This window comes from Pteronotus mesoamericanus, unplaced genomic scaffold, assembly GCF_021234165.1.
Source record: "Pteronotus mesoamericanus isolate MK-2021 breed Mesoamerican mustached bat unplaced genomic scaffold, CSHL_Meso_final contig_90, whole genome shotgun sequence".
In the NCBI taxonomy this organism is placed as follows: domain Eukaryota; kingdom Metazoa; phylum Chordata; class Mammalia; order Chiroptera; family Mormoopidae; genus Pteronotus; species Pteronotus mesoamericanus.
The window spans coordinates 838722-864428 of NW_026555277.1; the positions used below are offsets into that span (position 1 = coordinate 838722).

General features: G+C 37.2%; 1 protein-coding gene across 17 annotated transcripts in view; it reads left to right on the forward strand.

Annotated features, from left to right (window-relative positions):
- Positions 1–25707, forward strand: part of TRIP12 (thyroid hormone receptor interactor 12) — a 147342-nt gene that overhangs the window by 114533 nt on the left and 7102 nt on the right. For 12 of the 17 annotated variants that reach the window (XM_054585560.1, XM_054585558.1, XM_054585566.1 and 9 more), the window contains 16 exons: positions 175–316; positions 1148–1339; positions 3196–3347; positions 4556–4728; positions 5110–5183; positions 5265–5464; positions 6336–6463; positions 8001–8152; positions 8825–8967; positions 10079–10235; positions 11597–11695; positions 18854–18968; positions 19269–19423; positions 20208–20372; positions 23300–23464; positions 25012–25125. In XM_054585560.1, the coding sequence (XP_054441535.1) occupies positions 175–316; positions 1148–1339; positions 3196–3347; positions 4556–4728; positions 5110–5183; positions 5265–5464; positions 6336–6463; positions 8001–8152; positions 8825–8967; positions 10079–10235; positions 11597–11695; positions 18854–18968; positions 19269–19423; positions 20208–20372; positions 23300–23464; positions 25012–25125 (2326 nt within the window). The remainder of the gene's footprint in view (positions 1–174; positions 317–1147; positions 1340–3195; positions 3348–4555; positions 4729–5109; positions 5184–5264; positions 5465–6335; positions 6464–8000; positions 8153–8824; positions 8968–10078; positions 10236–11596; positions 11696–18853; positions 18969–19268; positions 19424–20207; positions 20373–23299; positions 23465–25011; positions 25126–25707) is intronic. The other 5 variants (XM_054585564.1, XM_054585565.1, XM_054585569.1 and 2 more) reach the window with 1 other exon arrangement.

A 25707-nucleotide genomic window follows, 5' to 3' on the forward strand; every position in this document is an offset into this window, starting at 1 on the left:
ATTTTTCAAACCAAAACTTAATTTTGTTAATGTGGAGTCTGAATTTATTAGTCTAGAAACATTGGCCAAAGAAGGTTTTATATATAGCAGTTATTTGCCTTTGATCAAGAGTTATAATTGAAATCCTTTCTATTTACACCGAGACTTTAATATCTCATTTTTTCCTTCTTGCAGAGAAAAAATTAAAGGTTGGATTAAGGAGCAGGCACATAAATTTGTTGAGCGTTATTTCAGTTCTGAGAACATGGATGGAAGCAACCCTGCACTGAATGTCCTTCAGAGACTTTGTGCTGCAACTGAACAACTCAACCTCCAGGTAGTGTATCCCATGCATCTTTTTGGTCGTTTTTCAGTATCTTCCAGCACTCTTCCCTCTTGCTGTTTTTTTCTGGCTGTAGCTCTCCATGGATTTGACTCTTGTAGATAGACTTTTTAGCCAGATTATGTGCTTTTAGCATTGCCGTTTCTCTAACTTGTCTCTTGACTTTGGTGCTTCATCATTTTATTATTTAATGTACTAGAAATCTCCTCTTTGACTTTCTTTCCTTAACATTCCATATTTCTTAACAAATAAAGAGACTTCAGAAATGTGTCTCAAGCACATGTTGAAGTCCTTTGTAGCTACTGGTATTAGAGGTGATAGGACCCTCCTTAATCCTCTCTACCTGGGTTCTAATAGTAGTTGGATAGGAGAGGGTAGAGGTTTATTAAGCCTTTTGTATTTCATCTGATTCTTCATCTTTTTACATTTTTTTATATACTTCGAGCAATTTAAATAGTACCTGTTTTTCAAGTAATTGTCCATTCCATTTAGATTTTATGTGTATTAAAGCTGTACCTTGTATCCTTTTATCTTTTCCTTCTGATATTATAGCTATTTATTTCTTAATTCTTATTCTCATTAGTTGAATTGTGAAGAAGTTTCTTTGTTAGTATGCATACTGTTTTTTTCTTATGAAATACTTACCATTTTGTGAATGTGTGTTTAAGATCATATTTTCCAAGATCTACCAAGAAATGCACCATGCCCCTCTCTTTTCAAACAAGGTATTGAGAATGCATTCAGTGTCATTTCATGGAATGTAAATTGTGCATTTAGTAAGAGCCGTTGAAATTAATGTAGAACTACTGTTCTTAACTCTTTCAGGTGGATGGTGGAGCTGAGTGCCTTGTAGAAATCCGTAGCATAGTCTCAGAGTCAGATGTTTCATCATTTGAAATCCAACATAGTGGATTTGTGAAACAGCTGTTGCTGTATTTGACTTCTAAAAGTGAAAAGGATGCTGTGACCAGAGATATCAGATTAAAGAGATTTCTTCATGTATTTTTTTCTTCTCCAGTAAGTTATAGAATAATGCTTGTGTGTCTTATTATAAGAATTATTGTTCCCTGACGTGTATCTTTTTATCCCAGTAGTAATTTCCAGTAAGTTTTGGTGAAGATATTGAGGTCAAGTTTCTAACTTGCCTAATACACAGTTGAATTCCTTGCTATTTTTTATATAAAGTTAACAGTAAAAGAAAATGGCAATTTAATGACGTCAGTGCCAAAGTTTCTGTGGTCAGTTTGTCTTGAGTCTTTGCTTTTTGTGCAAGACAACCGTGTGTGTGTGTGTGTGTGTGTGTGTGTGTGTGTGTGTGTGTGTGTGTAGACAGCACTCATAGTATAGCTATAGTCACAAGATAGAGTAGACATACATATTTTTTAATTTTGTATGAAAACATAGCAGATGATTCTTGACTTAGAATGGAGTTATGTTCCAATAAACCCATTTTAAGTTGAAACTCTCTTAAGTCAAAAATGTATATAACACATCATAACTTCACCTACTGAACATCATAGTTTAGCCTAGCCTACCTTAAATGTGCTCAAAACACAGTATCCAAAAACACTGGCAACGCAGCACACTGCAGGATAGGTTGTTGACCCCCACGGTGGAGCTTTGAGCCGCGGCTGGCTGTCACTGCCCAGCATCATGAGAGAGTATCATACCACCTTTTGCTGTTCTGGGAGAAGATCAAAATTCAAAGTATGGTTTCTACTGAATGTGTATCACTCTTGCACCATTGGAAAGCTCAAAAATCAAGTCAAACCATCTTAATTTGGGGACCATCTGTACTAACAATTCCATTCAAAAGAGCTTAGTCACGCCCTGGCTGGTGCGGCTCAGTGGATTGAGTGCTGGCCTGAGAACCAAAGGGTCACTGGTTCATTTCCCAGTCAGGGCACAGGCCTGGGTTGCAGGCCAGGTCCCCAGTGAAGGGGGTGCATGAGAGGCAACCACACACATTGATGTTTCTCTTCCTCTCTTTCTCCTTCCCTTCCTCTCTCTCTAAAAATAAATAAATAAAATCTTAGGGGAAAAGAGTGCTTAGTCATATTTACAATGTGGATTACAAATCCAGGATTCAGCATAGTTCCCCTTTCTTTACTAAACTTTAGTGGCTGAAAGCAAGAGAAGAACTACTCTCGGACACTTGATTTTACACTACTTTCAGATAAGTCATCTCTAGGGAATTTCTCCCCACCTCATCTGTGGACTAGGGCCAAGGATAACTCATCTGTGTGTTAGTAAAATTACTTCACCATTACTTTCCAGTGTTTGTGGACATTTGAGCATTGCTTATATTATTTTAATTTGTGGGGTTACCTGGAGTACAGTTATTTATTAGTGTGGCATTGGATGTGTAGCAGTATTGGATATAGTATTCTCTTACATTTAATTTAAGATTATATACAGGTGTCATCTCTTAATCTGAAACTCCTTGGAGCTTTATGGGTTTCAAGAGTTTTCAATACTATACATAAACCATATATTACCTGATATCCTCAGTAGATTCTAAACATCTCTTTATACACATTAAATATTTTTGCAGTAAACCGTATGAATATTTCTCCTAAAGGTAAATAAAGACTGCAGGTAACCTTATGTCTAAGTCATGTTTTGCCACCTGATGAGCTATGTTTTCAAGCCTTTTGGACTTAGGAATTATGAATAAGGGACTGTTGACTTTTACAAGGGAGTATCTGTATTGAAATAATTTATTTGGAAACATTGTTTCAATGAATTCATCAAAAAATATGAAAGAGAATAGATGATTTCCTCTTGTAAAACTGCCAGTTAAAGTTTCTTGTTAAGGAGCGTTTCATTTTCAAGAGGCCTTGTTTAACCTGTTGGTTTATTTATAACTTTAGCTTCCTGGAGAAGAGCCCATTGGAAGAGTAGAACCAGTGGGTAATGCACCTTTGTTGGCATTAGTTCACAAGATGAACAACTGCCTCAGCCAGATGGAACAGTTTCCAGTCAAAGTACATGACTTCCCCAGTGGAAATGGGACAGGAGGCAGGTAAGGATCATTGCCTGCGTTTGCTCTTGCCTTTGGACTGTGCTTAATTAATCTTACTGAGCAAAAGTGGCAAGAGGTCTGGTAACGTCTCTATCTGCCTGAAGAATCTCTAGTTGTAATGATTGAAGAAACCCAGTGACTCTTAGCAACTTGTAATATTTTCCTTAAATCAACATACTTTAATATTAAAGCCTTCAAGAATTTTGTGGATATGGAAAATAAAAAATGTATATTCTTTGCAGTAATGTGATTTCATATGTATGTAAGCGCTTATAATTTTTGTTCGGTTCTAACAAGTGTTTATTTTGAGGTTTTGCCTGTTTTATTAAACTTCATATTTTTTCAGTAGTACAGTAGTTTTGTAGGACTTGTGAGGTGTTAGCAAAAATTATTGTAGGAGTTACTTGTGTTTTATATAAAGTTATAAGCTTCCTAGAATATTTTGACTAGAAGCCTGGAAAATAAGAAGTTAGTTTTTAAAAATGGGTTAGTTTTAAAATACACAATCTGATGTGTTTTTAAAACATTCAGAATTTTGGTTGCATTAAAACAATATGCATCATTGAGTAGATAAAGTGATCAATGTGTTCTAGGATTTTTCCTCCTTTGAAATTTAATGTAGACTGGTATTCAGTTTTGATCATTATACTCTACTGGAGTATTTTATAACATAAGGGGACATTTTCAGCTATGCTGAGAATACCATGAAGCTTTCCATTTTTATCCAAATTTATATCGATAGGGATGTCTACATATGTATATATCAATATAATGGGATATTCTTTCCTGTACTCCTATTTGTATGCTTTATGGAGCCTTACAGATAACTGTATTTTAAGCTTGTCTGTATCTTAACTCTTGTCAGCACTTCTCTGAAATAAGCAGTTGAATATCCTACTAGGTTTAGACTAGTGTAGCTGTTAAACTGCTTCATTCAAAAGAACATTCCCAAACTTGTAGACCTGAAACTTACAATTTGTGTGCCAACAATTTTTTTTTAATACAGCAAAATTTTAACGATTAGTTTTTAAAGTAATATTATAGTGGAGATCATTTTATTTTATAATAACTTTTACTAAATTATTTGAATTACCGGTAAGTACTTTATGCCTTAAGAACAGTACAGAGTTTGTATAATTTTGCTTTTATTTGAATTTATGTTGATTTTAAAAATAGTAGAATAACTTTTTTTCACAAATTATTTTGAGCTTTTCTCTTAACAGAGGATCGCAGGCTTTAAAATTTTTCAACACACACCAGTTAAAATGCCAGTTACAGAGACATCCAGAGTGTGCAAATGTGAAGCAGTGGAAGGGTGGACCTGTCAAGATTGACCCCCTGGCTTTGGTACAAGCTATCGAGAGATACCTTGTAGTTAGAGGTACTCTTCATCATTTATGTTGTGTGTTTGTATGCACAGTTGTTTGCATGCATGGGAATTATTTCCCTGTTTATTGCTATTTCTGTTAAAATCTAGCATCAGGAACTTAGGAAATGACAGGAACTTTCCGGTCATTTATTTTATGTGTACTATCTAGAAATAATGTTCAACATAGTAGTGACTTACTGCTTACTCGGGTGATTAATTTTTCTTGTTGGAATGTAGTAGAAATGACATTTTGTATTTGATGCTTGTCTTAGCTCTTTGTGCTTTGTAGGTCAAAGTGTTTTTCTAAGACTATATTAGCTTAAACAGTATAGATAGGCTTTTCTTTGCCATGTAAAATTTGCTAGGAGTTTAACAGCCTTCTTGGGCTCTTAGGGTATGGAAGAGTAAGAGAAGATGATGAAGACAGTGATGATGATGGATCTGATGAGGAAATAGATGAATCTCTGGTAAGGTACAGTTCCTACCTTGTTGTCAGGTATATTTTTCAGGGCCTATAGCTTAAATAGATGCTGTTTTGCTTTATTCAGGCTGCTCAGTTCCTAAATTCGGGAAATGTAAGACACAGACTACAGTTTTACATTGGAGAACATTTGCTACCGTATAACATGACTGTGTATCAGGCGGTACGGCAGTTCAGTATACAGGCTGAAGATGAAAGGGAATCCACTGATGATGAGAGCAATCCTCTAGGAAGAGCTGGTATTTGGACAAAGACTCATACCATATGGTAAATCTCCAAATGATTTTGTTTTGTTTTTCACCAACTTTGACGCTATTTATATCTTTCAGAATTTATATTAATGGCTGATTTGCTTAAGGAGAGCCGACCCTAAATCCTACATTTCATTATTAAAAGCTACTTCTAATATTTTATCTTGTATGTGAGCATGCGTGTGTGCATGGGTTTTGGGGTTTTTTTTTTTCCCTTCCTCATTAAGTTTATTAGATAGAAAACATTCTTGAGTATAACTATAGTATATATCTACTTTTCTAGATTCATTTCAGGTCCTTTTTCTTTTCTTTTTTTTTTTAAAAATACGATTTTAGTATTTATTTTTAGAGAGAGGAGAAGGGATGGAGAAGGAGAGGGAGAGATACATCGAATGGTTGCCTCTCAAACACCCCCAGCTGGGGACTTAGCCCACAACCCAGGCATGTGCCCTGACTGGGAATCAAACCAGTGACTTTTCACTTTGCAGGCTGGCACTCAGTCCAATCAGTCACGCCAGCCAGGGCTCATTTCAGGTCTTTAAATAAGACAAAAATACCTTCATAAGATGATGCCTCTTTAGGTATTAGGAATTTTGGCCTCTCTGAGTCCTGAGAAGCATTTGGATGCAATTTCCTGCCTTGTTTGCTTACATTTAAAGAGAACCAGTCTTCTCATAGCCACCCCTCTACTGTCCCTAGTGGTCCCTCCCAGAGTGTGTTCTCTTCTAGGAAGCAGTGCCTTTGGTAGTTTCCTGAATCTGTAAGTAGGGAGAGAGAGAGGACAGGTCTCAGAGTTCTCTGGGATCTGTGCTTTGCACTTTGGCATGGTAGAATAATTTGTAGTTTTACAATCTGCTTTTGGTTTACTTATACCCCTGTAACTTTAGGTACAAACCTGTGAGAGAGGATGAAGAAAGTAATAAAGATTGTGTCGGCGGTAAAAGAGGAAGAGCCCAAACAGCTCCAACAAAAACTTCCCCCAGAAATGCAAAAAAGCACGACGAGTTGTGGCACGGTAAGTTGACACATGAAGGGGAAGGCCGATTGCTGTGGGCCAGTGTCTTCTGTCTGTAGTTTTAAAGGAGTCAGTTATTTGTATCTAGTAGTATAAGCTTTGAGTAAAATTTAGAAAAAAGTTAAATTACTACTACTGTTTGACTGCTTTTAATTGAACCATTGACTTTAATGCCTAGAAAATGAAAAATTAAGTATCTGCAAAATTAAATTTGGGTATAAAATTGGGAATAACTCACTTCATGAAGAACTTATGTTTGTATGAAGGCTGAAACAAACTCATTAACAGAACACATTCACTAAAGAGGAAACTGGTCACTGACAGGTTGGCCCTTAATTATTATTGTTATTCTTTTTGGTAGTATAATATAGTAATGCAGAAGAAATAAAAAATTTTGCCAGGTAATGAGCAACAGAGTTCAGTAGTATCTACCACATGACTTTTTTTTTTCCTTGGCAGTATTTTCTTCTAGTCTCATTTTGCTGGTTTCCTCCTTCTCTTTTTTATATCATAGTAATAATGCCATAGCATTTGTGTGCGTTATCGTTCCATGGGGGCTCCCCCATCAGGGATTTCCAAACACTAGTGTCAGTTGGTGAAGTTTTCTCTGATCCTCAGAAATAAGGGCATTGTAGCAATTTTTTCTCATAAGCCAAGTTTGTTCTTTATTTGTTTCTATGCTTTTGTTAAAATTTGCCCTTTCTTTGTGCGGTGACAGTGTTGAGATTTTTAATTCCTTTGCTCATTAAAAGTAAATGGCAACTGTTTTAATCCCTCACTTATTTTTATTTTTATGCTACTACTTGATAAAATCTAAGAACAATGGAATCACAACTCCTACTTGGAAACTGTCAGAGTCTATCCTGTCCTAAGCCTTGGATTCAATAATCAAATCTCTTCTATCAGATTTACAGTTTGTGACTATTTGTCTGTTGTATATGGCTGTTTTAAGCTGGGTATAAAATATATAGGAAATTTCTATAACAGTAGATTTAAAGATTTATTTATTTATTTTTAGAGAGAGGGGATGGGAGAGAAAGGGAGGGAGAGAGAAACATCAGTGTGTGGTTGCCTCTTGCGTGCCCCCAACTGGGGACCTGGCCTACAACCCAGACATGTACCCTGACTGGGAATAGAACTGGTGACCCTTTGGTTCTCAGGCCGGCACTCAATCCACTGAGCCACACCAGCCAGGGCTGTAACAGTAAATTTAAATTTAAATATTTGTATTTCTCTCTGGCTGTTAAATCGTTAGCTATTATTTGTGGTATAAAGGAGAAATGCCAATGAGTCAGTTGTTCTCCTTTATAATGTTTATTTGGATATGGGAGGGAAAGTATAAATTTCATAAACCTGGATAAGTTATGTCTAAGATAAAAAAGATGTTCAAGCTATCAATACTCTACTACTAAGATACCAAACATTAAATCTTAGTAACTTGTAGATACTGTTCTTGGCATGATAACTTGACATTGGCTCCATTGGCTTGGCATTTCTAAGTTTGATCAGCGTGTGACTTTGATCTTTTGCCTTCTAGATGGAGTGTGCCCATCAGTATCAAATCCTTTAGAAGTTTACCTCATACCCACGCCACCTGAAAATATAACTTTTGAAGACCCATCATTAGATGTGATCCTTCTTTTAAGAGTTTTACATGCCATCAGTCGATACTGGTATTACTTGTATGATGTGAGTAATGTTGAAGTTTTCCATGATGTGTTGTTCATTTCATGTTATCTCATAGTTTCTGTCTAGTGATTTTTATGAATTTCCTGTTGTTCTACTAGAAACAGAAACAGTGACTCAGTTAAATGCAGAGAATTGGCCCAATGAAGTACAGTAGACTCATCAGAGGGAACCTCTCCCTTTTTCCTCATTCAGGCCTAGGTTTTGGATCCATTCTCTTGGCAGACTTGTAAAATATTCTCTAGCTGCAAATGTATTCAGTTAAGCTACATCATGAAAGTGAACATAATTTTATTATAGTTAAAACTCTTTAGGTATATTTAACTCAAAGTTCATTCAAGTGAAGGTGTATATTAAGTAAAGAATTGGGTGAAAGTTGAATGTGGTCTTTGATATTTATATAATGTAGGTAAGAATAAAGGCATTGGCATTGCATGAAACATTAACTCCCACATTAGTGATTGAGCCAGTACCTGTGGCATGTGGGGTTTGGGGTGTTTCAGTTACGCGTTGTAGAAATTGTTTGGGTTGGGACACGCCAGTGAGAAGCTTTAGATTGTATTTTGGAAACCAGATGGCATCAGGCACTTTATATATTTGGGGATAAAGGAAGAGATAATGAATATAATCCTGATATTTTACTACATGTAGAAATTTTTTTTTAACATTTTACAGAATGCAATGTGCAAGGAGATTATTCCAACTAGTGAATTTAATAACAGTAAGTTGACAGCGAAAGCAAATAGGCAGCTTCAAGATCCTTTAGTAATCATGACAGGAAACATCCCGACATGGCTTACTGAACTAGGAAAAACCTGGTAAGACTATCACTTTTGTAATGATGGCTTTGGGAGTGTTATCATCGTGTTGGTTTTTAATATTTTGTTAAGAAAACATGTAATGTTTAGTGAACCTATTTAAATGTGTTTTGTAACATTGTCATATTTGATCTGTGCTTGCTTACTAGTGTAGCTTTAGCATCCAGACAGACTAGGCAAGCTGGGGGCTAGTGTTCGATCTACTTGATTGTGTATGTCTGTCTATATGAAATAGGAAAGTACACAGGGATGTTTGACTGAGGAGATTCACATCCTCTGCCACAGTAAAATCAGATTCCCAAGGTGGAATTGAATGATTCTCTGAGACTGCTTGGGTCCCGACCTATGTTCTTGGAGACTGTAGAACTGTACTGGTCAATACAGTAGCCACTAGCCACATGTGGCTATTTACATCTAGATTTATTAAAATTGAATAAAATTAGAAATTGAGTTCTTTAGTCACACTAGCCACATACTCACACTGGCCGCCTGTATTGGACACAAACAGATAACATTCAGGTCATCACAGGAAGTGCTCTCGGCAGCTCTGTGTCAAGAACTACCAAAACCATACATCAAAGGGCAGTAGAACCTATCTTAGTTACTGCTGGGTTTGTGTGAAAAGCAGCAGCTGCCTTTTTTTTTTTTTTTTTTTTTTAAATCTCTGAGTGACTTAGGAATGCTAAAGCTAAAAGGAAAATCACAAACCAGTAAAGCCAGGACTTGTGTATATGTGAGATGGGGATGGGGTGGTAGCCCAGTGAGGTGGTGATCAGATTTTAAAATTTAGCTCTCACTAGTCATGTCATACGTCCTAAAGGTCTTTGGGTAGATTAAAGATGATCTTGGATAGACCTGATTTCAGATGTAGAACTTTTAACAGCTGAATTTCAGATTTCACAATGAAAGGCTACTTAATACATTATTACTTACCACTTACAGGTTTTGTGTAAGAATTATGAAGATTCTTCAAAATTAGTTTCCCTAGGCCATTTTTATTGGTTATATTTATAATTATTCTGTATCATATCAAAAACTGTTTCTAATACAGGGTCTTTCATGGTTTCTGATTCTAATTCAGATAATAAATTTACATCGCATCTTTTTACAGCCCGTTTTTCTTCCCTTTTGATACTCGGCAAATGCTTTTTTATGTAACTGCATTTGATCGGGACCGAGCAATGCAAAGATTACTTGATACCAACCCAGAAATCAACCAGTCTGATTCTCAAGATAGCAGAGTTGCACCTAGATTGGATAGAAAAAAAGTAAGTTTCTCCCCAGAATTTTTAAAGATAAATCAAACTGAGCTTTTCTAAAATGATGGGAAAACCAAAAATGTGGTGCATCTAATTATGCCTGCTAGATTACAGGCCTTAGTTACAGTCATCTCTTTGCTGATTTATTTGTTTGTTTGTTTGTTTGTTTGTTTGTTTTAAATCATCTTTTAGCCATATTTTTCTACCAGTCTCTTGGCACTGGGCTCTTGGATCCTTCATTCTTCAGTTAGAGTTCTTTTTCCCAATTTCTGAAATAATTTCTCCAATTCTTTTTTATATTTTCGTTTTCATAACTCATGCCAGGAAAAAAAAACCTTGTCTTTTCTCACTGAGGCTTCCTTCCTTTCTAAATTAGTTACTCAACCTATAACCTCCCTTTTATAATTGATCCCTTATGCATTGGGTAGAACTAATCAGGTCTACTTCATTCCCCTAGCAAATTACTCTAATTGGAAGAGACTGAAACAAATCCTTGATGTATTTCATGACTATAGACCAGTTAGCCCTTGTGTTGCTGACTTCATCTTCCTGTGTTTATAATCTGGGCTCCACATCTGTAGCCCTAAAGCACACAAATCTAAGCCATTTCCATCTGAGACTCAGTCCTACATTTCTGCTACTATATTGCCGTTAAGTTGTGACTTCCCTGTTCTGCCTCTTTCTTGCTCAAGATTCTTCTTCAAGTCTGCCTTCTCAAAACCTTTTCTCCAAAACTTCCATAAGAGCAATTAGTAATGACAGAAAAAAGGAGTAGAAGGAATGAGAAGCAAAAGAAAACTAAAAATTACGTTAAAAAGAAAATCCTCGCTATCTTGATACATGTTATTAGGCTTCCATAAACAATGGTGTTGGTAGAATTTGGAGATCTATCAAGATCTTACTCATTCCCATGAATCTCAGTAGGTGTTTGTAGTAGTGCTTGTAGGATCTCTGCAGATCAGAGCCAACAGGTTCCCAGCTCAGCTGTCGTCTCTGTTCCTATTTCTTCATCACCTACCTATAAGTATACCCAGGCAGATTCCATGAAGCTGCAGCCCTGAGTTGCTTTGAAAACCTTTGGTAAAGTTTCAGAGATTCTTTCTTCTGCATCTTGAATTTTCTGAATTTGCCATGAGCTCAAGATCATGATTACACTTAACATCTAGCTTTTCTTCATGTATGCCAGAATGCTGCTGTCAGTGTTTGTAGCGATGCAGCTACTTCTTAACCTTTTATGAGGTATGCTTTTTAAAAGAAATAGTTTTTTAACAATTGAGTTTATTTATTTTTTTTGCACATCAAGAAATGCAGCCTGTTTATTAAAGTGCGGTGTGAGCTTCATCTCCTCACTTTGCTACTTTATTTTGTAGCGCACTGTGAACAGAGAGGAGCTGCTGAAGCAAGCTGAGTCTGTGATGCAGGACCTTGGCAGCTCAAGGGCCATGCTGGAGATCCAGTATGAAAATGAGGTGAGTTTTGCATCTGTGGACAGTTTTTAGTGTGACTTGTGCCCTTGATAAAATGTCTTTAGAGTTTCTTGGTCCTAAGACAATTGGGAATTACCTAAAATCTGGAGATTTGTTTTAAGTTCTCCATTTTTTACGTTGAAATTGTATAATAAAAGTATTTTTCCTGGCATAAGAGTGAATGTTTGTGTAATCTTTAGTTGATGAAGTAAAAGGATGTTTTAAATGTATCTGTCAAAATGTTTGAACTACATTTGTAAATATTGTATTAGGTTTACTGAGATGCAACTTACATATAATAACTGAACACTTAAGATGTACAGTTGTAAGAGTAGACAAGTATACAGTCTCTAATCACTACCATATGAAGATAAAGAAAAGTGTCTCATCACTACAAAATGTTCTTTTAGACCATTTAGACCACTTCGCAGTCAGTCCCTTCCCTCCATCTCCCCAGTCCCTGGCAGCCATTGATCTGTTTTCTGTTTCTATAGTTTTGTCTTTTTTTTTACAATATCATAATAAATGGAATCATCCATTTGTGTCACTCTTCTCTTAGTATAATGTTTTTGAGATTCATCCATGTTGTTGCGTGTATCAATCTGTTTCCTTTTATTGCTGAGTAATAGTGACAGACCATTCATTATATGTATATACCATAATACGTTTCATCACCATTGATGCACATTTGAGTGTTTTCCAGTTTTTGACTTTTATGAATACTATGAACATTTGTGTGCACGTGTTGACATGTGTTTTTATTTCTCTTAAGTACTTCAGGGTTGAATTGCTGAGACATTTGGTAAAATATATTTGAACTTTAAAAGAAACACCAAACTGTTTTCCATAGCAACTGTCCCATTTTTCATTCCTACCAGTAATGTACTATGTGCATTTCAGTTGCTTTACGTGTTCACGGGCACTTAGTGTTGTTAATCTTTTAAATTTTAGTTACTTGGGTGGGTATTCGTAGTGGTATCTTACTGGGGTTTTAATTTGCATTTCTCTGATGATTTAATGGTATTGATGTATTTTATTATTCTGTATTGTCCGTTCATATATCTCTGGTGAAATGTCAAAGAATTCTGCCCTTTTTCATTGCATTTTATTTTGTCATTGAGTTGTTGAGTTCTTTATATATTCTGGATACAAGTCCTTTATGAGATAAATGTTTTGCAGATATTTTCTTCCAGTATGTGATTTATTTTCTTATTTCCTTATGAAGTATCTTTAAAAGAACGGAAGTTTTTACTTTCATTGAAATTTAGTTTATCTTTCTTTTTCTTTTCTGGTTTGGGGTTTTTAGATCTCAGCAAATTTTCCCTGATCCGTGGTCTCAGCGATTTTTTTCACATGTGTTGTATAGTTTTTAGCTCTTAAACTTGGGTCTCAGTTAAGGTTTTGAGATAATTTTTATATGTGGTATAAAGTAAGGGCCAAGGTTCTTTTTCTTTATTTCTGAACATATGGTATTCAATTTTTCAAGCACCATTTGTTTGAAAAACAAAAACAAAACATACTTTCCCCTATTAAATTACTGTGTCACCTATGTTGAAAATCAGTTGGTTATGAATGTTTAGATTTGTTTCTGGGTTTTCTGTTCATTTTTATTAATCTATATACCCTCAGTTATTGTAGTTTATAGTTAGTGTCAGTCTGTCAGCTTTATTTTTCTTTTTCAAAGTTGTTTTGGATAAATTTTCAATCCCTTGTAATTCTCTGTAAATTTTAGAATTAGTTTGTCAGTGTCTGCAGAATGTCTCACAGGATATTAATTGGGATTATGTCGAATCTTGATCAGTTTGGGAGAGAGCGGATTTTACAGTATTGAGTCTTCCAATTCATGATACAGTGTAGCCTTTCACTTAATTTAGGTCTTATTTAATTTCTCTTAGTATGCTTTATAACAAGCCGAAAGGTCTTTCACACACATACTTTGTTAAATTTCTCCCCAAATACATCATGTTTTTTTTATGGTGTTGAAAATGATACTGTTCTTTTATTTCAGTTTCTAGTTGTTAGTTTATAGAAATACAGTTGATATTCTTTTTAATTTTGTCATTGTTTCTTTGTAATCTTGATAAATTTAATTACTGGTTCTATTAACTTTTTAATACATCATTTAGGAAAATTGTAGACTCAGAGCTTGAGAAACTTTCCTTGTAGCTGGCCATATAGTCAATATTTCAGGCATTGTGAGTCATATGGTCTTTATGACAAGTACTCAGTTTTGCCTTTGTAGTGTGACTGTGGCCATAGACAATACATACATGAGTGAGCATAGCTATATTCCAGTAAAACTTTATGATCACTGAAATTTGAAGTTTATATAATTTTCACACATCGTGAAATGCTATTCAAGATTATTTTCAGCCATCTAATATTGTAAAAACCATTCTTCATTTGCAGATCATATAAAAACAATCAGTGGGCCAGAGCTGTAGCTTGCTGCTAACCCATACTGTGGCTAGAGGTATCCAGACTTTCGGTGTCTCTGCACCACATTGAAAGAAGAAGAGTTGTCTTGGGCCACACATTAAATGCAACGTGACATGTAATCACACATACAAAAAAAACCTCATAATTTTCTAAGGAAATGTATGATTTTGTGTTGGGCCATATTCACATCCATCCTGGGCCGCATGTGGCCCACAGATAGCAGGCAGGACACTAGGCAAACATGTCATCTGTAAAAAAGTTTGCTTCCTTTTTACTCTTTGTCTTTCATTTTTTTTTTGAGATGCTTTTAAACAGCCAGTAGAGTATACCAAAATAATCAAATAATGATGTTCTATATATTTTAACTGAAGTATTGAGTCTCGGGAATACTTTTTCCTCTTTCCCTTAATTTCTTAAGAGTTTTTGGATTTCTGAAACTCTTATGGACATAAAATTGTCAAACATTCTATTATGCTGATTATTTATTTATAATAGCCAACAACTCTGCCCCTCAGTTTTCTTATCTATAAAATGTAGGTTATAGAAAAACCTCAACAGTTGTGCCTGGGCTTACACTACGAAGCATTAGAATAGTGCCTGGCTCATGATAAGTACTGTCTAGATTTTAATGCTATCTGTAGTTGCACAAGTAATTTTAATCATGACTTGGATTTTTCGTTTATTTTTCTCATTAAGACTTAGAAAAGTTAACTTAAGAGTATTCAGTCATCAAAATGATGGGGAGTACGCAGCCCGCTAGGGCTGCAGGCTCTGGTGTAGTTCCTGCATTCAAAGGATTTCAGCGTGGCCGGGGAGACACAGGATAGAGGTACAAACAGTTGTGGCCAATGATTGGTATAGGTACCAAGTGAAGGAGGCTTTCCGAGAAGGAGCACTGTCTCAGGAATGTGTAGGGGAGCCTTTGAGGAGAAGTAAGCTGTTGAGTTAACATCTTAGTGTAAAGGAGAGGGGGGAGTTAAGGGACATAGGGATGTGGCCTGAGCAAAGGATCTGCCTTGGTAGCAAATGGCAGAAGGGAAAGACTGCTCTAGAATTGATGAGAGGGAGAGAAGCTAGAATGGAGGCCTGCCTGCCATAATGAGACATTTGGATCTTCTTTAGAACCTACCCTCATCATGCCACTTGCTCAGAGGGCACAGTTCTTAACACGTTCACGTGCCCAAATTTCTTATTCATAAAATTATTAGACCTTTGCTCTAGGTGACTTGTTTGCCTAGTTTATTTAAACAAACCTCCTACTTTTTTACACCAGCACATTTTTCTTATGCCAGGAATGTCTTCTCTCTTCATGGTTCTGCTCAAATTGCATGTTACCATGTTGGGTCTTACCTGTTGACTCTGGGAAAGATTCCAGGAGCCAATTTCATTGGGGAAGAGAGGGATTGGGAGGAGTGCCCCTTTTATACGAGGGGGATCCCCTAAAAAAACTTGAAATTCTGGAGGGTAGCCCCCTGTAGTACGCGGTTCCCCCACTAGCTGAGTGTTCTAGGAACCCAGCTGGCTCAGTGTACCAGCTTGTGGTGGTGTGAGAGGCTGTGTTCGGCTTTAGTGAATTTTTTTTTTTAAGGCTCTTTCAGTGCATTTGCCCATTTCATGACGGGTGATTTATGCCCACACCATACTGAATGTGCAGCAGTTTTTGACCAAAAACAGCATGGACCACACCCTGCCCCGTGTCTCACCCTTTCTATTCATCCAGTCTCTCCCTGAGTGACTTTTTTGTTTCCCCGGATGAAAAAAAGTCCTCAAAGGGAAACGTTTTGCCCATGTAGAAGTGAAACCAAAAATGGCAGAAGCATTAAAAGACATCAAAGTCAACAAGTTAAAAAAGTCTTAATAGGTGTGTTGCATCAGATGGACAGTACTTTGAAAGTGACTCAAGTTTAAACTTGTAAAAATAAATACACAATTTTTTATAAATAAATTCCAGGCTGTTTGCGCACCCCAGCCCCCCCTCCCCACCCCCGCCGCCATATATGCATAGGAACTTAGGTTGTAAACCATATGGAACCACACAAAGGAGCTAGTGGCCATCAGGAAGACAGTCTAACAACTCTAGAGGAACCCTAATCCAGAGTGTCAGATCAAAATGGGGCTCTGTTTTGAACAGGGATTAGTGGTAAAGCAGGGAAGAGCTAAACTGTCTCTGGACTTAGCAAGTCACCCAAGCGGCAGGGATTGGGGCCGCAAACGACTCGACCTTCTGAGACGGCGGAAAATGAGAGCGTGGACTGTGGAGCCTGGCGTTGCTGCTTCCTGGCTGTATAACACCGGGCGGGTTATGTACATTCCTCGGTCATAGCTCAACAAGGGGTATGAAAATAAAGCTCCTCTCACATGGTTAGAATGATTAAATAAGGGAAACACCTAGAATAGTGTCACATGGTAAATGCCAGTATATAAGTTCAAAAGAAAAAGACTTTCAAAGTTTTCATTAAGGCGAGTTGTCAAACCTTTTTATTTTCCTCTAGTTTTGTTTTTAGAGCATTATGCTTTGTCTTCCTTTAAGAAGCAAGTGAAGCAAAGCCAGAGCACCTACATTTTTAGTGGAGTGGCTGAATGAAATGAAGATCCCTGAAAAGATCAGGTTGCTCTGCGGGGCTGCTGGCTGGCCCAGGCAAGACAGGGGTGAATTGCCCGGGCAGATGGGAGCGGGTCCTCCCACTCTCACAGAGACTTGCTGTGATGAAAGTCTTTGTGGTGATACCCATGTCATTGAATATTCTAAGTTGTCTGTTTTACCTATGGAAATAACAGTATTTGGATAAAAGAAATAGACTGATTTGATCTGTCTCCTTAGTCTAGGATAATTATGCTACAGAGAGAAAGGGTTAGCTGACTTGAAAGCACCATCTGGTGGATTCCAGATATTAATGCAGTTTTCTTCTTTTCTCTCTGTGCTTCTCTCCCCTCTTTTCCCTTCTTCCTCTCTTCTAATGCCCAGGATTGAATGGAGAACAGATTATACAAAGTCCCTACAGTCATGGAGCTTTTCTTCCCGTTGGGGTTGGGGGTCGAGGCAGACACACAGAAACACACACACACACACCCCAAATGAGATGAACAAAAATAAAATAAGATGGAGCATCATGGGGGGGATTGGATGGTCTAAGGTGACATTTGAGCAGAGGGAGTCATTACTATCAAGTGAAAACCTGGAGGCAAGCATTCCTGCCTGTTGGCAGATGACTGGCTGGATGTAGGAGTCAGGGAGAGAGGAGGGCTCACTTTAGGACATGTGGGCAGTTTTTCCAACCTGAGCTTTTGCTTTGAGTGAGACGGGAAGCCTTGGAGGGTGTGGAGAAATGAAGTGAACTTATGTTTTGCAAGGACCTCTCTTGGCACTGTGAGAATAGGCTGTGAGATGCCAAAGGTTGCTAGTGCAGAGACCAGATAAGATTTGTTGGTGGTAGCAGTTTAGTATATATTTTGAAGGTGGGGCTTACAGTGTTTAATAATTGTTTGGAATGTGGAGAGCAAGACCGAGAAGAGCCACTGATGGCTGCCAGGTTTTGGTTGGATGTGGGCAGAGTGCTCATGCCATTCACTGCTATGCAGTACTAACAAGGGAATGGGTGGGTTAAGAACGCATTACCAGGTCCCCGCAGGTGACTTTCCAAACAGAAGTTGGATTAAACCTTTGGTGGACTGCATCTAATCTTTTAAGGTAGTGTGGATACTTCTTAAAATTAATGATAATGCCTATTATTTGGAAGTACTCTATAGGTGAAATAATAGTCTTGACAGGACTGTGGTTAGATTTAGCCCTACAAACTGTGGTATTAACTTGTCATTAGCCGCATGTCTAACTTGTGGTTTGAGCTGGTAGGGCCTTGATAGAACATGAAGGAATAGTTAAGCTGGGAACACTGCCCCAGGTTCATGTTTCTCATGGAAGAGGGATTTTCATTCAATGCTGTACAGTTATCGAGCTTGTTTCAGAATATCAGTGCCCAGGCCTACACCTGCCAAATCAGAATGTTCAGGACGTGTGTATACTGAGAAGGCTCTCAGGGGAGTCCAGTGCGCCGTGGGGCATGAGAAGCACAGACACACGTTCTGAGGCTGAGTTAGCCTGGTCGGTGCTGGCATGGGTATAGACCTTCCTTTACCAACCTCTGTTAAGTGGCTGGTCTGTGCTCGAGCACTACAGAGGAGGCAGAGCTGAATTAAAGTTACTCTCAAGTCAGATACACAGGCATGTGATGAAATGGTGACAGTGCAGTGCGATGTGCTCTTAAATAGCCAAAATGTAAGTCCTAAGAAAAGGGGGGGTAACTGGGCAGGGAAGGAGGCTTCTCCTGAGGCTGCGGCATCTGAGCTGGTTTCAGTGGTACCACTCAGTCACCAAAGAGAGAAGTGGGGAGAGAGCCATATGCAGACCATGCCGTCTTAGTCACTGAGGGTAAGCTATATAGCTACAAACGCTACTTTTCTCAGGAGGCAAGCTTGAACCGTAACAGGTACAGTGTTAGGGCCAGAGGGAAGAGAGATTATAAAGAGTTGCTGGTTTTTGTTCCAGAAGACCAAGGCTGAAGGAATATAGTATACTCAGGGCAGGTGGGGACATGATCTCTACTGCATCGTGATAAACAGTTCCTGTTAGTATCCACATTGCAGACAGGTTGCCATGTTAAAAAATAAAAATAAAACAGCACAAGTTCTAAAATTTGAAATTGTTCTACTTTTGTTCTTCTGTAGGTTGGCACAGGTCTTGGGCCTACACTGGAGTTTTATGCACTTGTATCTCAGGAACTGCAGAGAGCTGACTTGGGTCTCTGGAGAGGTGAAGAAGTAACTCTTAGCAATCCAAAAGGTGAGTGCTGCTCTCTGAGTTAGTCATTTTGTGCTATGCAGTTCTGGTAAAGGGCTCTTACAGTTCCTTAAATATATTTAACTTCTAACAGAGGACCATACTCCCTAACTTTAATTCATTCCAGCCTTTATTTTCTTATTTTCCAAATAAGGGAGGCCCTTCCAGCTCTAGAGGACTTCATTCCATGATCTATATGATTGTGAGAATACTGAATTTCTTATATGTCCTTAGTTACTAGGTTTTGTTTTGTCTTGTTTTGGGAAAGATCATCTAAAGTTTGGTGACTTGCTCATTTTACAGGAAGCCAAGAAGGGACCAAGTACATTCAAAACCTCCAAGGCCTGTTTGCCCTTCCCTTTGGTAGGACAGCAAAGCCAGCTCATATTGCAAAGGTTAAGATGAAGTTTCGCTTCTTAGGAAAATTAATGGCAAAGGCTATCATGGATTTCAGATTGGTGAGTTTAAGATTATTTGTTGTTCTATAATTTTTTTGTGCCTATCTTCTATGAAAGTACCTAATCTTGTGCACTTAAGGTTTTGTTTTTAAAACAGTGCTTCACAGACTTTAATAAGTGTGTATGAAATAATTGTGGATGTGTTTTTCTTTTCTTTTTTTTTTTTTTTTTACAAAAGCCAATTCTGATTCAGTAGCAAGGGTGAGGCCCAAAATTCCACACTTTCACACCAGCGCCCAGGTGAGGCCCAAGTGCCAGTTTGTGGCCCACTTATGTTAGTAGCAGGAGTTCAGAGACTCAGGCAATATTAAAGGTGGTTTTAATTAATGTGTTTCTGAAGTGTTTGACATTAGAGTTTTAATTCAGTAGGAAAGCATGAGTATGTACCTAAATTGCAGGAAATTGCTATTAGAGAGTTGGAATGAAAATAATCCAAGAAAACCAGTAATCACAAAGGTTTGAGTATTTCTGGACTTCATTTCTTTGTCTCACATTTCCTGAGCTACTTTGTCTCTTGATGTTGAGCCCTTCTGAAGAATACATGTCCATCATTGAAAAATCCTTATGTATAGTCATTGTTTAAATGGAATTCTTAAGTACTCTAAATTTTTCACAATATCAGGACCCCCATATTAAATGGGAACAGTTTCATATAATGAGGGAAACAGTTCCTAAATACATTCTTTCCCCTGGAGATTACTTGACCTTTTTTAAGTGTCAGTTACAGAATTGAGGCGATTCTGCAAGCTGTGACTGTTAAAATATTGTGCATATTCCTTTTCAGGTGGACCTTCCTCTTGGCTTACCCTTTTATAAGTGGATGCTACGACAAGAAACTTCACTGACATCCCACGATTTGTTTGACATTGACCCAGTTGTAGCCAGATCAGTGTATCACCTAGAAGACATTGTCAGACAGAAGAAAAGACTTGAACAAGATAAATCCCAGGTAGGCTTAGAGGATGAAACAGTCAAGTGGTGGATAGGTTTCTTTATTGTAGAAAGATGAGGTCTTTTGTTAAGTGGTTTATATTTGACCCATTTATTATTCTATATTAATATGTTATTTTAGGAGAGTTTAAATTTTTTTTTTATCACAACTGAAACATTTTACTGTGGGTAAGATGACCTATATATAATAATAACAGTTGATGAGTAAATGGCTTTATTAGCAAATAAAATAAACTCCTAACTGAAACCAAGGGATCTTATTTATTAAATTTTATATGGGCATTATGTATCTGGGCAGATACTATATCATACTGAATGCTTTTAGTAAGCATGTGAATCGATCCAATTATTCCTAGGACACAATGATCCCCGCCCCCCCCCCACAAAATGTGGCTTAATTTAGGAACAGTCCATTTGTTTCTAGACAGATGTCAGGAAGATATCTTTTTTTTTTTTTCCTTTCTGTTTTTCTTAATTTATTTTTAGAGAGAGGGGAAGGGAGGGAGAAAGGGAGAGAAACATCAATTGGTTGCCTCTCACACATCCCTTACTGGGGACCTGGCCCGCAACCCCATCACATGCCCTGACTGACAGTTGAACCAGCAGCCTTTCAGTTTGCAGGCCAGCACTCAGTCCTCTGAGCCACACCAGCCAGGGCGAGTCAGGAAGCTGTCTTTAAAGATCACAGTGGCTGTGCAGTATTTCTTGATAATACATGCTGAAGTTTCTCTGTTAGATCTCGTGGGTACTCTTGAGCTTTATACCATTAATTTATATTCTTTACTAATAGATGAAAAAATCATTTGACTCAGTCTGAGTTTAGTAGTGGTTCTGTGTCTCGTACTAGAAGGCAAAGTTTTATTTTTAAAAAGTGGCACAAACTCACGTAAGCTGATATTTGGGCAGCTAGCTTAGACCAGTGTTAAATTAACTCCCATTAAGAATAGAGACTTGAGATTCTGTAGAATGAAAACATCACATCTCTTGATATAACGGAGAGGAACTTAAAGTAGACAAGTAGGGGTTTTAGAATTATTTTTATCAGGAAAGATGATGATTTGTAAGGGAATTAATCTTAATTCCAATATTAATCAGTAATTGGTAGTTTTGGAAAAATAAGCTTATTGAGGGATATGGCCAAGTCTTTAAAAGAGGCCAAGTCCATGTTTTCCATAGAGTATCTGTTGTTTTTAGGTTTTTAAAACCAGTTAGGTTTACGCTTACTAACTTTGTAAATTTTAAACGACTACCCTCTTACTTAGGATCATCTTTTAGGTAAATAATGGCCGGGAGGTGAGGACCAGGAAAGAAAGTAAAATCATGACTGTTCCAAGTGCTTTACTTAGACTAATTCAAATTAATTTAATCTACCACTACCACACCCAGTGAGATTTAGGCATTTCTCTTACCTCTGTTTTACGCAAGAGAAGCCCAAGGCAGATGGGTTGAGTAACCTGACACACCTAGAGGCCCGGGGGCGGGGCGAGGGGCGGTGGTGCTGGAATTCAAACCCAGGCTGCTTGGCCTGGGGGCCGCAGTCTCATGCATTCTGCACGCTCTGTTATGTGTCCATGTCTCCACTGCAGTTCTTCCTCACATCTTTTGAGATTTGTTCTCTCTTTTAAACATCTCAAGGATAGATACCTGTTGTTAATGGTAGCAGTTTGTAAAGAGAACCTTTGAAGATACTTCTCTTGAGGGAGAAGAATCTTTAGCATACCAGTGATTGCCATGATCTGTAACAGGAGATCGGGGGACCATTCTGAGAGCTTTTCAGTAGGAGGACATTGGAACAAAAGTATTATTTTTTAGTCTTTTTTGCTGAAGAATATTTCAAATGCAAAACAAAAAACCTTCTTTGGTGTCATCAAATGATGCACCTGAAACTGAGACATAAACACGTAAGTTTTGCAGAGACATAAAAGTGAATCTAATCCTCAGCAGCCATATTTTATTGTAATCTTAAATAATGCTGCCACCTTCTGTATTTTGAATTATCAGGAATCCTAAGCAGCTTTCAGTTTCTTCTTAAAATGATTTAATAATCAGCTTGTTTTCATTACAGTGACTTATGCTCTGCACTTGAGTGTTTTGCTTCTAGAAATTTCATATCTAAAGACATTTCCAATCCAGAAACCCATTTCCCTTTTTTCTCCTGTATTGGAGAAGTTCATTATCAGACAGAATTTGCAGTTTTGCTTGTTGGTCTTTCATACTTAATCTTAAAAAAAAAATTGTTTTTATAAAATACAATCTTCTGTCATCTTAAGCATTTAAAAAAGTGAATAATACAAACTACTTTTGATATTTGTTTTTAGAGTGTGACTTGACTTTGTTGAAATCTTTTTTCACCATTGTGCTATTATGTGAAAAGGTATTTGTTATTGTAGGCCTAAATAAAGAACCTGCAAGGTATTCCTTAGATGTGGACTTTGTAGAGAAAAAAAGTTTATTGCTGGTACTAGATAGTGCATTATATGTCCTTATTACTTGTATTTATAATTTCATAACTATGCTGTATTATTTATCATTAGCTATGTACATATATGGAATTAATTAAGATTAACCAAGAATTGTGAAAAGTTTGTCAGCCTCAAGAGACCACACTCTTAAATTGACTATTTTGTAAGGCCTTTCTGTGAAGTATGATTTGAATATGAGCAAATTGGATAGCAAACATCTCATTTTGGAAGAATACTTGACATTTTGTTTCTCTTATAAAGATAATTGGATTCTGAAGTGTTTAAGATTATTTCCTTTGTGATCTCAGTGACTTGTTCATGTGTAGATTATGGCAAAATAAGAAAAAATAGGCTAAGAGGTAAAGGAGCCCATAAAATTTGTTAGCATATCTTTTATTTTATAAACACAAAAACATAATTGAGTGAATAACTGTGCTTGACAACCTCCCTCCCTTTTGTTTAGACCAAAGAGAGTCTACGATATGCATTAGAAACCCTGACTATAAATGGCTGCTCAGTTGAAGATCTAGGATTGGATTTCACCCTGCCAGGGTTTCCAAACATTGAACTGAAGAAAGGAGGAAAGGATATACCTGTCACTATCCACAATCTAGAAGAGTATCTAAGAGTATGTAATTGCGGCGTCCTTTGGGGAGAAGGCCACTGTGGGGATCGCTCTGAAGAAGAGGGAGGGGGCCAGTCCAGTGACGCACAGGAGGTGTCAGCTGGCTGTCTGCATGGACTGGACGGGTTTAAAACCTGTGACCTGTGGAATCATTGCATGAAGTTGACTTTTTTAGGCCTTAACTTCTGTTGGCTCTATTGGAGGACATGCTGGAGATTTCACAATGCCTCACACAGTCTTTAACATCACATTTCACCTTTGGTCACAGTTTACAAAGAAATCAGTGAAAAGGAGCCATCCCTTGTGATCTCACCATATTACATTTCTGTCTCTCTGTCAAGCCAGCTAAGAAGAATCGCTTCTAACACACATGCACACGCGCACGAACTTGTGGGCTTGGCGAGGCTTTTCAAATTACTAGTTCATGGTCCATGACTATATTTGCTAAAAATAAGGGAACAATATTATATTGAATACAAATTGTATTTTAAATTACAGCCCATATAGATTTTATTACTACTTTTTGAAAAGTTTTTTATGGTTTTTCCTGACATTGGGTGGAAAAAGCATGGGGTTCAAGAGGAAGTGCCACCCTCCACCTAGAGAGACCTAACTTTTCCAGCAACCTAACTGTGGGATTTTTGATAGGACCTCTGAAAAATTTTAGCTCTGATTTCTTCATCAGTTTGAGAGAGAAAACAGATAGTAGAGTACCTTAGATACTAATTGATCTACCTAAGATTTCTGTGATGCATAAGTAATGTTTTTAATACTCAATAAGACTGTCTTCTCATACTACCTCCTGCTTTTTCTAACTTTGGCAGGCTAATCTTTCAGTTTACTATTAAATGAAGAGTTAACATCCAGATTGAGGTTCTCTGAAAATAATTTGCAATAATGCTTTTATTTTTCTATCAATGAAAGAAACAGTTTGAAACTTTTATTTGAATATGTCCTCTATTTTTGAACAAAATTGATGACAAGATAATGTTGGACCAGTAACATGCTTTTTGTCCTCCTTTCATTTCATGTGACTGCATTTTCAGGGTTTGCCTTTTTCTAAGTGGAGGCACATGCTGCAGAAGGGTTGGGTTCTAAGAACTGAGCAAAATATAGAACAAAAAATTTTACATTAAAAGCACTAAACAGTTGGCAGTTGTGACTCTTGAAGCACACTCTTTAATTCTCAGTAACATTTTATCCCCTTGAGAAATTCTCACCTGCTTCTCATCTGGTAAGGTAATATATAACTCTAAACCATAGGGATTTTATGTAAATGAATTTTGAAAACACACTAAGTAGAAATGCACATTTATACTTAGTAAAAATGCACATGACCATTTTTTAAGTTTTCTTACTGGTGAGGGCCTGAATTAGAAGTTACCCTGACTGATCTTTTACTTAAGCAGTTCTCTTGGAGATACTTTAAAGACTTAAAAAGTTGTCTTTTTTTTTTTTTTTTTTTTTTTTAAGTAATGTTTCACCGTACTGTGTCACACAGCAAGAGATTTGAAATTCACAGTTTATAAAAGATTTCTCTTTTTTTGCAGCTGGTTATATTCTGGGCACTAAATGAAGGTGTTTCCAGGCAATTTGATTCATTCAGAGATGGATTTGAATCAGTCTTCCCACTCAGTCATCTTCAGTACTTCTACCCAGAAGAAGTGAGTATTTTATGTCTAAAAGAAATGTTCATTTCTAGTTCTGTACCTAAAATTATCTTAGTCAAAGATTCCATTGCTAGTAAAAAAAAAGGAAAAGAAAAGAAAAGAAGATGGCAGAGGGGTGTTGGGAGCAAGGGGTAGATTTTAGGAAAGATAAGATCATTTCCTGAGCAAGGAAGAATATTAAACATTCAGTGTAACAGTTTATACTGTATAAATAAGGTATATGAATTATACAAATAATAACTATAATATAAGTACTAAATATAAGGCTGTGTGACTGAGTAAGCATAGTACTGTTGTCAGCTGAGAGCCCGATGCTTGGTGGAGAATGGGACATAGGTTTTTATGCCACTGAACTTGGCAAGGAGAGCCAGAGTAATGGAGCTGACACTGAGGAGGTTGCGCTGTTGTGTTGTTTTGCTCTGCTCTGTTCTGTTTTGTTTTTTGACTAAACTTCCTGAATTAGATGAGACTTTTGTTTCAGGATAAAAGTTAGTCCTTGAAGTTTTAAGGAAGTGTTGTAAATTACTTAGTTGCCAAATTTAAAGAATACTTTTGAGAATGGAAAACAGTGACTTT